This window comes from Myotis daubentonii, chromosome X (genome assembly GCF_963259705.1).
Source record: "Myotis daubentonii chromosome X, mMyoDau2.1, whole genome shotgun sequence".
Taxonomy (NCBI): Eukaryota; Metazoa; Chordata; class Mammalia; order Chiroptera; family Vespertilionidae; genus Myotis; species Myotis daubentonii.
The window spans coordinates 128689356-128705365 of record NC_081861.1 but is presented as its reverse complement, the minus strand read 5'-3'; the positions used below and the strand labels follow the sequence as shown (position 1 = coordinate 128705365).

The 16010-nt window shown below is 43.6% G+C and overlaps 1 protein-coding gene across 3 annotated transcripts in view; it reads right to left on the bottom strand.

Annotated features, from left to right (window-relative positions):
• The window catches only part of SH3KBP1 (SH3 domain containing kinase binding protein 1), a 328918-nt gene that overhangs the window by 226013 nt on the left and 86895 nt on the right, over positions 1 to 16010 (bottom strand). The window contains exon 1 of one of the 3 annotated variants that reach the window (XM_059680555.1): positions 13268 to 13412. The exons of the other annotated variants lie outside the window; for them this stretch is intronic. Within the exon in view, the coding sequence (XP_059536538.1) occupies positions 13268 to 13318 (51 nt within the window). The 5' untranslated portion in view covers positions 13319 to 13412. Of the gene's footprint in view, positions 1 to 13267; positions 13413 to 16010 lie in introns of those variants that run through there. 3 annotated transcript variants of the gene reach the window in all.

Below are 16010 nucleotides of genomic sequence, written 5' to 3'. Positions count from 1 at the left end.
GCAGACCAGGTGAGGGGACTTCTCCTGGATAGCTGCAGGCCGCAGGCAAAGAGGTACACAGATGGCAAACTGGGTTCCAGTATAATTAGTGTTATAGTTTGAATTGTATCCCCCCGAGAAAGATGTTAAAGTCCCAACCCCAGTACCTGTGAATGTGACTTTATTTGGAAATAGGTTCTATGCATATGATCAAGTTAAAATGAGGTCAATTGAATGGGCCCTAATCCAATATGACTGGTATCCTTATAAAAAGGAGGAATTTGGACATGGAGACGTGCACACAGAGAGAACATCAGGTGAAGATGAAAGCAGAGATTGAGGTGAAGCATCTACAAGCCATGGAATGCCAAAGACTGCTGGCAAACCACCAGAAACTAGGTGAGAGGCCCGGAACAGATTCTCCCTCACAGTCCTCAGAAGGACTAACCCTCTGGACACCTGGGTCTCGAGCCTCTAGCCTCCAGAACTGGGATACAATACATTCCTGTTGTTTAAGTGACCCAGTTGGTGGCACTTTGTTACAGCAGCCCTAGGAAATGAATATGGTGGATAGTAGGTATGGTAAGTACTTATATCACACCAAAAGTTGTTTTCAATCAATTTTAGCAGCATCCTTGTCCTAAATAAAATTGTACCTGGAGCCCCCGTATGTTAAAATATTAAAAGAATGGCCCAGCCAGTGTAGCTCAATAGTAGAGCATTGACCTATGAAACAGGAAGTCACGGTTCAATTCCCAGTCAGGGCACATGCCTGGATTGCAGGCTCCATTCCCAATGTGGGGCTTGCAGGAGGTAGCCAATCAATGATTCTCTTTCATCATTGATGTTTCTATCTCTCCTCCCTCTCCCTTCCTCTCTGAAATCAATAAAAATATATTTAATTTTTTAAAAAGATTAAAAGAATGAAAAAAGCACTTAGAAGAAATATTCATTGCTTGTTAAACCCATGAAATAGCCACCTCCTCTGATCCCAGAAGTTCTTTGCAACCCTGTTTGAAAAGGACTTAAACGGAAAGTTAAAAAAAAAAAAAAAAAGACCTCAAATTAGGCTGAGGCCAGAAAAACTGGGCGGAGGAAGGGCCGTGGTTTTTTATCATTATTAAATTGACATTAACCCCAGCACCATCTGTGAGTACCTAATATAAGCAGGTATAATGTTTGTCCCTCACATCGACTCTGAAAGGTAAGTGCTGTGGTCCTCTCTTCAAGGATGGGGGAAGCAATAGCACTTATATTTGATTGCCTAGGCTGCCATAACAAATACAGCAAACTGGAGGTGGGGAGTCAGAGGTGAGGGGGGGCGGGTGGTGCTAAATCAATAGGAATTTATTTCCTCAGAGTTCTGGAGACCAGAAGTTCAAGACTTAAGTGTCAGCAGATCTGCTTTTATCTGAGGCCTCACTCCCTGGAGCACATGGCCACTTTTCACTGTGCCCTCACATGGTCTTTGCTCTGTGAATGTACATCTCTGGTGTCTCTCTGTGTCTTAACATCTCCTTATAAGACACCAGTCAGATTAAGTTACGACCCACCAAAATGGCCTCTGCTTAAATACCTCTTTAGAGGCCTTATGTCCAAATACTTCACATTGAGGTAGTGTGAGCTAGGGTTTCAACATATGAATTTTGGGGGGACACAATTCAGGCCATAATAGCCCCTTAAGGAAAAGGCACAGAGCCCACATTCCATCCCACAGCCATTTGGCTCCAAAGGCCATTTTCCTTGGATTATACAATGCCTGCCTCTAAAAAGTCCTCTTTATTTGCTATAAAAGAAAATACATTACTTGAACAATAAGAAAAATAAATGAAAGTTCTTTAGTTGGTTTCTTTTTAAGATTCTCTTTTGAGATCCCAGGCCATCCCCCAGGGCGCTCTGTGGAGAATTGTGTCAGCAGGGCGCCGGGTGTGAGCCCTGGAAGGCTGGGGAGAGGGCCCAGGAAGCCCTTTCCTTTCCCTGCAAGGAGCCTGCCAGAGCCAAACTGAAACACACTTCAGCTTTCACCTTCCAGGGCAGAAGTTTTTGGACCACCTTCTTGTATTAGCTAGAGCACTGGAAAAAGGGGTATGGCCCAAGAGTTGCCCCAATTTCAGGCTCACTGACATAAGAAGCTGTTTCCTGAGACTAGCTTTCCTCTCTCTATTTCACCCTTGGGGTATCTCATTTAGTGCAGCTTACCCCAGGCCAACTCAAAACGTTCTGGCCAAGACTGCAGTGAGTGGACACTTGCAGTGCCCATCAGAAAGCCCCCTGAGTTGTCAGAAAACACAGGCCCTTCATGCTGGCACCAGGGCTGTGGCAGCTGCTGTACCCACCAGGGTTCATAAAACCATCTTCAAACATCAGCCATCCTCCAGTGCTTCAAATACCAAATCAATAAAATATGGCTCCTTGCTGTGTCGTTCCCCAGGCAGGGAAGCAGCACAGGCAAAATGAGGCAACAGAAAACTTAATTAGCACGTGCTGGGGGCCAGCAAGGGGGGTTGTCCAGGGACAGTCCTCCTTTACCAAGCACAGGAACCCCATAAAATAGGGAGAACTCTAAAGTGAGCAGCCAATCAAAATACATACGTGCCAAGCATCATGCTAGGGTAATTAGGACTAGAAACCAAGTGTTGGTTCAAATATCATTAGTTTTTCCAAAATAAGATAATAAAAGTTTCAAACTGCAGTACTGACCATAATTATCATGTTTTTAAAAGGACAGTGCAAAAAATCAACAGGGAGTGGGAGAAAAAGGGGAATGGAGAAACATAAAAGAGTTTATGGAAGAGATAAGAGGGATGAAAATGACTATAAAATGATTATACCACATTACAGTTACACTTATTATATTATATATTTACATGTTACATTTTGTACATTCTACCAAATGGCAAATGACACACTCTTCTATCTTAGAGAGCCACTGAGAAGTAAATATTGCAACATCTTTATTAATGAAAGCCCATTTCTAGCCACCTCTGAAACACATCTATCCTATCTAATAATACACAAACATGGCAATTAACTGTACCTCTGACACGCTTCCCATTGGCTAATCAGGGTGATATGCAAATTAACTGCCAACCAAGATGGCGGCTGGCAGCCAGGCAGCTGAAGCAAATAGGAGGCTTGCTTGCTCCAGTGATAGAGGAAGCCAAGGTTCCCCGCCTGCCGCTGCCGGCCTCTGAGCTGCACTCTAAGCAACTATGTTGCAATTATAGAAGCTAAACAAACCCAGATACCTGCTTTCAGCAGCCGAGGTCTCAGAGCTGGAGCCGAGCCTCAGAGCTAAAGCCGGCTCTCAGTTCCAGTGACAGCCATAGAAGGTAAATAAATCCAAGAATTAAAAAAAAGAAAAAAAGGAGAGGTTGGGAGCTTCAGTCACCCGCCAGCCTGAAAATGGCCCTCAGCCCCTCACCCACGCTGGCCAGTCACCCCAGTGGGGACCCCCACCCTGAAGGGGGTGTGACCAGCTGCAAAAAGCCATCATCCCCTCATCCAGGCTGGCCAGGCACCCAAACAGGACTCCCACCCTGATCTGGGACACCCTTCAGGGCAAACCAGCTGGCCCCCACCCGTACACCAGGCCTCTATCCTATATAGTAAAAGGGTAATATGCAAACTGACCCTAACAGCAGAAGGACTGGGAATGACTGGTCACTATGACACACACTGACCACCAGGGGGCAGACGCTCAATGCAGGAGCTGCCCTCTGGTGGTCAGGGCACTCTCACATGGGAGGAGCTCTGCTCAGCCACAAGCCAGGCTGATGGCTGCCAGTACAGCAGTGGTGGGAGCCTCTCCTGCCTCCTCAGCAGTGCTAAGGATGTAGGACTGCAGCTTAGGCCTGCTCCCCACTGGCAAGTGGACATCCCCCGAGGGCTGCCGGGCTGCCAGAGGGATATCTGATTGCCATCTTAGGCCCAATCCCCCTGGGCCTAAGCCAGCAGGTGGTCATCCCCTGAGGGGTCCCAGACTGTGAGAGGGCACAGGCCGGGCTGAGGGACCCCCCCGCCCCCTCCAAGTGCACAAATTTTTGTGCACCGAGCCTCTAGTATATATATAAAAGCCTAAGCGACTGGCTGACTGGCCAACTGGCTGGTAGCTATGACATGCAATGACCACCAGGGGGCAGACACTCAACGCAGGAGCTGGTGAACTGCGGTCACTTGGCAGCTATGGTTCTCCAGTGATGCACCCAGAACCAGAGAGGAGGGAGCCCAATTCAGGGGTGTGTCACCCGAGAACAGCCCTCTCACAATCTGGGCCCCTCAGGGGATGTCAGAGAGCTGGTTTCCACCCAATCCCCACAGGCCAGGTCAAGGGACCCCACCGGTGCACGAATCCGTGCACTCGGCCTCTAGTTATCAAATATTAGCAAAGAGTTGCCTATCTGTGTACAGACATGCTTTGTTTTATTGTACTTCACAGATGTTGCCTTTTTTGTTGTTTTTACAAATTGAAGGCAAGACCCTCCACCAGCAAAAACATTACAATTCACTTTATGGTGATACTGGCTTTATTGTGGTGGTCTGGAACCAAGTCCGCAATATTTCTGTGGTATGTGTTTATTGTCTCCCAACATAGCACATATACTTCTTATTCCATGGCTGAAAAAAGTAAAATCCAATTTCTGATTAATCCCAGGAGAAAACCAGGAAATACTTATCCCCCAGCACCACCACCAAGGTCAAAAATTAGTGCCTACAATGGTCACTAGAGAGACCATGGTCTCCTCCTAACAAATTATGGCCCTTCCTATAGATGAGGTTCAACTTTTGTGTTCCTGGTTTATTAACCCACTAGAGGTCCAGTGCATAAGATTTGTGCATTGGGGGGAAGGGGGTCCCTCAGCCTGGCCTGTGCCCTCTCGCAATCCCAGGGATGTCTGCCTGCCAGCTTACACCCTATTCCCAACCAAGAGTTTATGCCACGCAGTAAAAAATGTCTGATGGAAACAAGCCAACCTATATATTGTTGGTGAAAGGGCAATTTAGCAATATCTATGAAAATTATAAGGACACAGACTCTTAACCCAACAACTCTGCTGCTAAGCATTTATTTTACATATAAGACTTACGTAAAATAGGTGCTCTGTTGCAAGAGACAAAGAAAAGCTTAAAACAACCCCAAATAGGGCACCAATTAAACAGAATAAGGTGCAGACATAGAAAGGTACATTAACTTAAAAAAAAGCTAGTTAGGTCTAGCCAGTTAGCTCAGTGGATAGAGCATCTGCTTGCAGACCAAAGGGTGCCAGGTTCGATATGTACCTCAGTTGCAGGCTCCTTCCCTGCCCAGGCCCTGGTTGGGGCTCATGCGGGAGGCAACCAATCGATGCGTTTCTCTCACATTGATGTTTCTCTCTCTTTCCCTCTCTCTTCCATTCTCCCTAACAATCAAAGGAAAAATATCCTCAGGTGAGGATTATCAAAAAACAAAAACAAAAAACAAAACAAAACAAAAGCTAGTTAGATCAGACTTTGCATATTGTTGTCTAGTTTGTGGATTTTTTAAAATTTTGTATATTTTAATAAATATGCATAGAAAATTTCTAGAGAATAAAGAAAAACAAGGGGAGAGTAAACTGGGGAACTTTATTTAAGGTCTTCTGTACCATTTCAATGTTTTAACCATACGTTTATCATTTTAAACACATGTAAGAAAAATCCATGAGCAATGAGAATTCAAAAGAAGACAGCCCTAAATTCCTCTCATCAGTGAACATAATTTTAAAGGAAGATTCAATGATCTTTCCCAGGCTGTAATTTCTACTCAAAAAATAGCCCAATACACTTAACAGTGGTTTTCATAAACAAGGCATAAAACCAAAATGGTTTCTTATTAGTCATTATTTAATCAGAAAACCAAAGAATTTTCCACACCCCATTCTGCAAGCCTAGGGCATAATCAATCTTTATCAATGAACTTTCATAATTTTAAAGGACAAAGGTATGTATTATAATTAAAGTACAATCTAGCACATTATGAATTAGATATCTTATTCAACTGAGGCTAAAATTTCTCTAAGGAAAAAAACTTTGAAGGGCTTAAAGTGCACACAAATATCCTCATCAGGTTGTTGCATGCAATAGCAAACACAAAATTAGAAACCAAACATATGTGCACAACAGGAACCAAGTGAATAAATTACTCTGTAGCTGTACAATGAAATACTATGCAGTCATTAAAAACTTTAGCTCTATATCACAGATATGCAAAGATATTTGTGGAGTGTTTAAGCTAAAAAAAAAAACAAAAACCTGATTATAACAGTATTTGTGGCATGGCCCTGTTTGGAAAACGATACACCAATTTATACATGTGTGCTGGCAAAGGTTAGAAAGAGATACAGCATAATATGAACAGTGGCTAAGTCAGGAAAGTAGGATTATAGGAGATTTCATACATTTCAGCTGATCTCTATTCTAACTTTCTTATAAAAATATTTTGTGTGATTTTTAACTTTATATAAAAAGCTCGTCGCTCTGTACATCAAAAGGTTTCAGATTCAATTCCAAGTCAGGGCACATGTGGGAGGCAACCGATCCATGTTTCTCTCTCCTCTCTCCTCTCTCCCCACCCCTCCCCTCCCCTCCCCTCCCCTCCCCTCCCCTCCTCTCCTCTCCTCTCCTCTCTTCTCTTCTCTTCTCTTCTCTCTCTCTCTCTTTCTCTCTCTCTCTCTCTCTTTCAAAATCAGTAAAAATATATCCTGAGGTAAGGATTTAAAAGAGAACATTTATCAAATACTAAAAAATGAAAAAAGCTCACCCTCTTATCCTTCCTTGGGAGGCCCAGTGCTTTTTCATGGAAGTAAATTCAACATGAAATGCGCTGCTTGTCCTCTTTTACACCCCTTTTGTGGACCTTTTGATAGTTTTTTCTGATGCTTTAGAAACCACAGAAAGGGGGAAATGGCAACGTTTTCAAGGTTGTCTTTTTTGCTCTTTCAAATACTGCTATTCTATTTAGGCCAGTGGCTTCTAACCAGGGACAATTGTGTCCCAGGGGGCATTTGATTCTGTCCGGGGACTTTTTTTTTTTTCTTTTTTTTTTGCCATCACAACTGAGGATGGAGGTATGTGAGTAGAGCCAAGGATGCTGCTAAACATCCTATGGTGCACAGTAGATGTGGCCTAAAATGTCAAGAGTGCCACAGTAGAGACACTCTGTGGTCAGGTAATGAGTCTTCCTAATCCTCCATACACACCCTCAAATAGCCATGTAAGAACATCTGGCTGAGAGGCACCTATGGTTTAGTGGGAAATGCACTGATGATGGAGGCAGACTATCTGAGCTGAGTCTTGCTCAGTAGCTTTTCTGGCTGTAAAGCCTCAGGCAGGTGACTACATCATTCCACTGATCTCCCATCCTCCTTTGTAAAATGGTGAACAGAAGTTTTGACACAATAATGTAGGAGGAAGAGTCTTGGAAACTATAAAGCATCACGCATATATGAATGGTCTTAGTGCTCTAGGTTACCATGAAAGTACACGTAGGGCTGCGATGGGTCTTTGCCCAACACACTCGGCTGCCCTGAGTCATACATCACAGCAGTGATTTTTACTAAATACCGAGACTGAAAAATATATAGAGCGCTGTTTTTATACTACATGTCCCTTGGCCTAAAGTCATGAGACAGCAGAACTCAGCAGTCAAATGACAAGATCTGAATTCGGGCTCCTAGAAAAGAATGTCAGCACTATCTCTCACTAGCAGGTGACCATGCAGAGTGAAGTGAATTCTCTGTCCCTTGGTGTCCTCATCTGTCTATCCAAACCAGAACATTTCAAAGTGCAGTAATTGATCACCTGAACCAGGGCATTTCAGGGTGAAAGGGGGTGCTATCGACATCCATGCCAGGACAACAGGCATACACCAGAACCGTCCCTTGGCAAGCAGGGACCTGAGCATTTTTCTTTGTCCTTCCATTCATTCAGCATGATGCCAGGTGCCAAGAAAGGAAGGGTAAGTCAGATGAACAACCTGTCCCCAGAGGGTGCCTCCTCTTGTTGCACAGTGTGTCTGTCACAGTCACAGGACTTTTCCTATACATACACCATCACGTCACATACAGAATTAAAAAAAACCCACAGCGAGCACTACAGTACAAGAACACCAGGGAACACACACCAAATGTGCAAGAGTTCAGTCTCCTTAAAAAAAAAAAACACAACCCACACAACAATGAATCTAATCAATAAAGAAAAAAGGATTGTTATTATTACAAAATCCCTGATTCAAGGTAGCCATTGCAGTTTGACTAAGCTATCAATATGACTCACAAAAGGCATTAATTATAAAACTTTGTAAGAGCACGTGATGTTTAAAAGCACATTAAAACATTCACTCCTTGCCCTAACTGGTTTGGCTCAGTGGATAGAGAGTCAGCCTGAGGACTGAGGGGTCCCAGGTTCAATTCCGGTCAGGGGCATGTACCTTGGTTGCAGGCACATCCCCAGTGGGGAGTGTGCAGGAGGCAGCTGATCGATGTTTCTCTCTGATCGATGTTTCTAGCTCTCTGTCCCTCTCCCTTCCTCTCTGTGAAAAATCAATAAACTATATTAAAAAAAAACATTTACTCCTTTTCATTTCTATGTATATTCCATTACAACAAATTGTTGTACAGTGTCTACCTACACAGCCTTACAGAACTCATACGTTATGAAAGCAAAGTTCCTCTAGCTTTCTTTTGTATTCAGATGTGTTTATGTCTTTTGCCAAGAAATAAGCCCTTTAATTCAGTATGCGAAAACAATTTTCTCTAAAAGTCAATACTCACCGTGAGAGGTGAATGTTCCTTATTTACACAAAAGTTCATTGACTTCTAGAAGCTTAGAATTCTAATCACAAGTTCCCTTCCCTCCTTCCCTCCCACCCCCCATTTCAGTAAAATTGGTCTCAATTATTAGCACCATAAATTCTCACATCTGAATGCTTCCATTCCCTACTGCAGGGCCTTGCCCTTTCCTCCTCCTCATGGGTCACATTCACCAGGCACCTTCTCAGTGAGCTTCCTTTTGCACCATTTCTGATGGCCCTTATGGAAGCTTTATTCCATTCCTTCAACAGTTGTTAGATCCAAAATACTAGTCAGGCCATGGCCAATGTTGCTAAGTGGTTAGAACATCAGCCCACTCACCAAAGGGTCATGGGTTTGATTCCTGGCAAGGGCACGTATCTAGGTTGCAGGTTCTATCCTCGGCCCCAGTCAGGATGTAAATGGGAGGCAACCAGTCAATATGATTTTCTCACATCGATATTTCTTTCTTTCTCCCCACCTTCCTCCCTCCCTTCCACTCTCTCTAGAAATCAATGGGGAAAAAATATCCCTGTGTGATATTATTAACAAAAATAAAAATAAAATACCAGTCAGGCCTCATCACTGGAAACACAAGATACAGACCTGTACAAAGAGAGATTCTATCGAGTAAGCCATATGTACATAATTCAGAACAAATCGAGGGCATATCAGTTTCTGCTGTATTCCATGCCTGTCTTGATTTAAAGAAGCTTAAATCAATGGCGTGTGTTTTGATCTAGTGCTGGTTATACAGATATGCTCAGTTTGCAAAAATTCAATAAGTTATACTCTTATGTGCATTTATATATGTATGTTATACTTCTATAAACATTTCAAAAAGTAGCTTACATCATGTAAACCTCTATATAAAGCAGTAAGCATATTTTATAACACCTAAACTAGTGTTTTTCAAACTGCTTTCAAACTATGGGTTGCCACATATTAGTGGGCCACAAAATAAATTTAAAGGTCCTCACCAGCATTTTTTATTATTATGGTAAGAATACTTAACTTGAGATGTACCCTCTTGACAAGCTTTTAGGAGCACAGTACAGTATTGTTAACTATAGGCACAATGTCTTAAAGCAGATCTCTAGAACGTATTCCTCTTACGTAACTGAAACTTTATACCCGTTGAATAACAACTCTCCATTTCCCCCACCCCCAGCCCCTAGCAACCAAGATATGGTAACATCCTAAATGTCCATTGATGGAAAAATGAATTAAGAAACTGTGACATTATTCAGCCTTAAAATAGAAGGAGCTCCTGCTGTATGCTGACCAGCATTTTTTAAATGGAATGGAGAATATCAGAGTACATCACACACAGTGATGGCAAGTATTGTTTCAGGAAACTTATTGCAGTTACACATATGTGTACTAAGTTGCCAGTTTGGGGTTTTGTTTTGTTTTTAATGTAGGACATGGTCAAAATAACCCTGAGAAACACTGAGTACACCAACAAATAATACATGGATTTGGAAGCCAGAAAGACCTGGGTTCCGAACCAGGCTGGTTACAACTTCCTTCATCTCTGTGAACCTCCATTTCACCATCTCTAAAATGGGGTCATATTATTTACTCCCTGGAGTTGGTATCAATGAGCTGGCAAATAGGATGTTTAAAGGAAATATACAAAGAGGGGCAGTGCCAAGGCTGAGCCCCCATCATGTGACCCCTTCAGGCCTCCAGAGAACAAACCGCTAACATCTGAGAGCAGCAGGGCAGGGAAAAGATATTGCCCAGCACACAGGGTGATAAATCATCTGGCTCTGGATTCTGACCAGAGGGAAAACCACTTTCCAAGATAAGAGGGTTTTCCCATTATTCTTGGCAGGAGGTGGGGAAAGGCAGGAGGGGAAGAGGCCTCGGCAAAGAAATGAGCATTTGTTTTAAGCAAATCACTTTGAAGACAGGTGGTTTTCATTTTGAGAAAATGATACTTAAAACAGCTAGAGGGTTACTCTACATGCCAGTTAAGGGCTTGCCAGGAGAGGGAAACAGGGCCCTGGGGTATGGAGTGCTCCCATAAGTGGCAGAGCAATGGCGAAGGCAGATGGGGCAGGAAGGGAATAGCAACAAAAAGATGGAACTGTCTTTATCAGCTTGCAGTCACAAACTATTTAAAAGTCATGCACTGTATTCATCATCCACCACCTCTCTTCATTCTACAAATATTTGTTGAGTGTCAACTATGTGCCTAGAACTGGAGATACAGTGGAACAAGACAGGCAAGGCCTCTTTGAGGCTGAAATTCTAGTGGGAGAGACAAGTGCCAAGTAAATCAATGAGGGAACAAGGAATTTACAGACTGTGATGTAAGTGCTCTGCAAGAAATAGATATGGTGATGTGACAGGAAGGGAGAAAGGAAACTTAAGATGGAGGAAGTCCCTTTAGATAAGATGGCCCAGGAGAGCTACTCCCAGTAACACCTGAAAACAGAGCAAACCAGCCAAGCAAAAGCCAAAGAAAGGGTGTTCCCTGGAGTGGGCACTGCTAGGACACTGGTGTGGTGAAAGGTGGTGGCCAAGCGCGAAGTGACCTTGATGAGGCTGGAAGGTAGGCAAATCCCTAATCATATAAGGCACAGCCGGCCATGGGAAAGAAAGTGGACTTCCATAGAGAGCTACTAAAGTTGGTACATTACAATACATGATTCTGATGATGTTTTATCATAAAAGGTACTCTTAAATCATCACACACAAAACAAAGTACACAGATAATATGATGTCTCCAAAATCAGTGATAAAAATTAGCACTGTGTTAGAGCTCATGGATATAGGTATTGAGGAGTCTTTCTAACTAGAGGTAAACAACCTTAGCCTAAATATGAGATGAAATACAAGGAATACAATGGGGCTAAAGGGGTGGGAGTACGTGTGACTGACAAGGGAACACTATTATCAGCAATTAACTCACAGTTACCAAATATAAAGCACATAGTAAAGCTAATGGAAAGTGCCCTAAATAAACAGCATTCTTCCAGGTTTAAGTGTTTTCTTTTTCTTCTCCCTTGCCCCAGCTGAACATAAGTATTCATAATTTGGAAACCCAAAACTGGAAAAGGCTCTTCTGAATTATCACTCTACTTCTCGGACTCATAACATGGCCTCATGACTTGAGTCCCCAGTCCCCACGATCTTTAACACAAATGTATCATTGAGACATAAGCATAATCCACTCACACCTTTTCCCTGAGAACTCCTTGTTCTAGGGGTCACTTGGCTATGACAAAAAAGGGCAACCTGGGACTGTGGACTTGAACAAGGTCAACTGGCTAACCTCAAGATCAAACCTATGACACCAACCAAGAGAACTTGGCAGCCACAAAGGCTGCCCTAAAACAAGCCGAGGTCAACATCATGGGTGCCATGTCACAGAGCCCAGCACATTGCTTGCACTGATGGTATGCTATCCTATGAAAGAAGGAGAATGGGGAAGGAGGGTCAAAACACATCACGCAGCCAGAGTTTACCAAGTGCCAGGCACTTTCACATCCAGTGCTTCAAAAAATCCAGCAATCGCACAAAGTGAAATGCTTGCGATTTTTCACATGAGATAAGTAAGACTAGGAGAGATTTTTGTTAGTGGCCCAAGGCTACAGTTAGCTAAGTGAGACCGGCATCTCACCCACCACCTAGAATCTAGCAAGAAAGAGGACAGTGCCCTGAGCGGACCCCGATCTTTCTGTCCCACCTTTCATCTCAGTCTTACCTCCTCCCTCTTTATCTTTCCCAAGGCAGGAAACCTGGATTCCACACCTGGCTTCATCCCAGATTCCCAGTCAGCCAGCTCCCTCAGAAATGTTACCTGCTCCCAACCCTTGATTGGGACACTTCACTGATTAAAAGGCCACCTGCGGGGTGGGAGGCAGGGAGGTGACTGGAGCTGTGTCCAGTATCCCCTGGAAAAAACTCATCAGTAGTGGCCAGGAGAAGGAAAGAGCCATCACACCAGGGCTATTCAAAATCTTTATAGATGCCAATTCAAAAGGGACTCAGCCAAGAGCCACTTCTGTCACAGAGAAGGGCTTGGGGAAATAAATTCCCTTCCACCCAAACAAGAAAATTGAGACCGGAATACAAGTGGGAAATGGTGTTGCTGCCCTAACCGGTTTGGCTCAGTGGATAGAGCATCAGCCTGCGGACTCAAAGATCCCAGGTTCGATTCCGGTCAAGGGCATGTACCTTGGTTGTGGGCACATCCCCAGTAGGGAGTGTGCAGGAGGCAGCTGATCAATGTTTCTCTCTGATCGATGTTTCTAACTCTCTATCCCTCTCCCTTCCTCTCTGTAAAAAAATCAATAAAATATATTTTAAAAAGAAAAAAGAAAATGGTGTTGCTCACCATCTGGGAAGGACTGAGCTGGGACCAAATTCCCCATCACATCTCCCTCCTGGCCTATGAAGTAGTCAGGCAACAGGCTACAAAAGATGCAGACATAATAACAATCCGAACAGATGTACGGCCTACTTACAATCTCAGATGCATCTACGACACTCGGGGCTTTGGCTGCAGAAAGCTCCATTCTGTGGGGTATGAAATGGTGATCTGGGGCTGACTGTGTCTGAACTCTGGGCAGGAGTACGGTCTGTGCTCGCTGAGAACTCCAAGTCCCTCTGATTCACTTGGCAGCTGAATTATTCTAAGCATCCTGTCCCGTACCCAGCCCGCCTTGCCCCTCCCACTACACATTCTCACTGGGTGGGTTTTTTTTTTTTTTATTCTCTGCACTTATTTCTGTCACAACTCAAGTGAAACTCATTTTTCAAAAGTAATCCACTCTCTCACACTTGAGAGTGTGAAACCTTTATGACCTAGGAGGAGAAAGAGGAAGAAGAGCCACCTAATTAGGAAATTGTAACTAACATCAGAAAGAAGAGAGCTGGAGAACGCAAGTCTGCAGTAACAGCAAAATGGAGATTATTCGAGACAGCTGAAACACTCCACCCAGCCTCCAGGAGGGGACATGCACGGGAAACAAAGGGCATATGGTGTTTGCTTTCTTCAACATCCGTTCTCACCATTAAGAGCTGCACCAGCAAATGCTCATTACTGACATGAGGACAAACCTCACTCCAAAACAGACTTGAAAATAGAGCTCACAATCAAATAAATTACTTTGCAAAGCACAGGCATACCTTGATTTTTTTACTACATATAAAGCAAAATTTAATAAAGTCCAAATAACTGGCAGAATGTCTATTTGGCTTCATGAAGCATGAATTATACTTGAAAGGAAAGTCGATTTCTGTTAATTTCAAGTGTATATAGTACCTCAAATACTGATATATTCAGGACAGGATTTTTTTCCCCAAGGAGTGATTCCAAGGGGTAACCTAATAACTAGATCAGAATGATTTTATATTATTAACTACTAGTCACATAGTCAATTATTTCTTTCTTTAAAAATATGTTTTATTGATTTCAGAGAGAAGGAGGAGAGAGAGACAGAGACATCAATGATAAGAATCATCTATCGACTGCTTCCTGCACACCTCCCACTGGGGATCGAGCCCACAGTCCAGGCATATGCCTGGACCAGGGGAATTGAACCCCGACCTCCTGGTTCATAGGTCAGCACTCAACCACTGAACCACACCAGCCAGGCTATTTAAACATCTCTATCTTAAAGCAAACAAGTTTTTCTACTGTGACTTAAATCATTCATTGTCCACATATGTTAATGTTAACATCATACGCACGAATGTCCACACTAATAAAACTTCCAAAGATCAACTTCAGTGTACTCTCTGACCAAATTACAACAAATTCCTGAATTGGGGAGCTCTGAACTGATGACGCTTTTCACAGTGACATAAAGCCATGGTCAGCTTCAAAAACGCTCATGTACTATTTTATTACAAGCCTACCCAGCAGAACCCACTATTGGCCACAGTGCCCACCCATCCATCATAAGGTCCACTCTCACCTCCAGAGAGGCAGCCTAATTAGTTCTAAGCCAATCACTGATTCAGGGTGGGCAACAGGAACTAAACTTACCCAATCAGACAGACTGCAGGAAAGGACTTCTCCCACGTACCAGCTGTGAACAAGAAATCAATGGATGCCAATGGATGCCATCCTATAACCGCCTGACAACCAGAGAGGCACCAGCCCTTGGATGAAGCTACTGCCAGAAGGACACCGTGGAGGAGAAATTACCAGAACACAGGTCTCTGAGTCACTATGAGCAGCTGATCACACTGCCCTCAGGGTCCACCCTATCTGTAGCCTCCCAATTATGTATAACAAACATCCCTGTTTAAACCAGACCCAGCCAGGTTTCTGTTCCAGGCAATCTAAAGCATTGCTGACAGGAATGAGCTGAGGAGTAGCTGCAGGGCCATGAGCAAGAGTTTGTAATTTGGCAAAGATACTCTTTAAAGTAAATAATACAGTCAGAAAATAGTCCCCTTAATGTTAAAGAAAAAGGAGAAATTACAAAGATGAGTGGTTACCAAGGGCTGGGCATGGAAATGGGAAGTGACTGCAAATGAGCACAAGGTTTCTTTGGGGGTGATGGACATTTCTGAAAATTAGATTGTGGTGATGGTTACACACTCTGTAAATAAACTGAAAACGACTGAATTCAAACGGGTGAATTTTATGGTATGCAAATTAGATTTCAATAAAGCTGATTTTTTAAAAAGCTACAAGGGAGCAGATGATCATTCAGGAAAAGTTACTGATTTAAGGCACTTGTCCTCCATCCCCAACTGATAGTATCACACCTATGCCTCAAATCCTTCCTTTGATGCTTCCAGATTACCTCTAGAGTCCAAGTTCGTTACAGAGGCACACAAGATCCCTGTTAACCCCCAGCCTCACTTTCCCCACTTCTCATTTAACTCACTGGCAAAGCTTACTTCCAGATACCCATCAAACCATTTCCACTCCAGGCCTCTGCTCACACTACACCCCTGTTCTGGGTCACTGGCTCCATCCTCTTTACCTGATCTACTCTTTCCTATCCTGTGGCAGGTTCTTAGGTTCCCCCTTTGGGCCTACTTACCATACTGCGCATGCACCATGATGGGTTGGAATTCTGTCTCTCCCACGAAGCTATACCCCAGGGCCTGAAGCTACATTCCAGACCTGATAGGACTGGTCTCATCTTTCCCTTTTTCTGGAAGGACACCAGCTTCTTCTGTAGGTCACTTCTGTCATTGAGGTTGGGGGTGGGAGAGTCAGAGGCAGGTTCTAAATCTCCTGGCTCT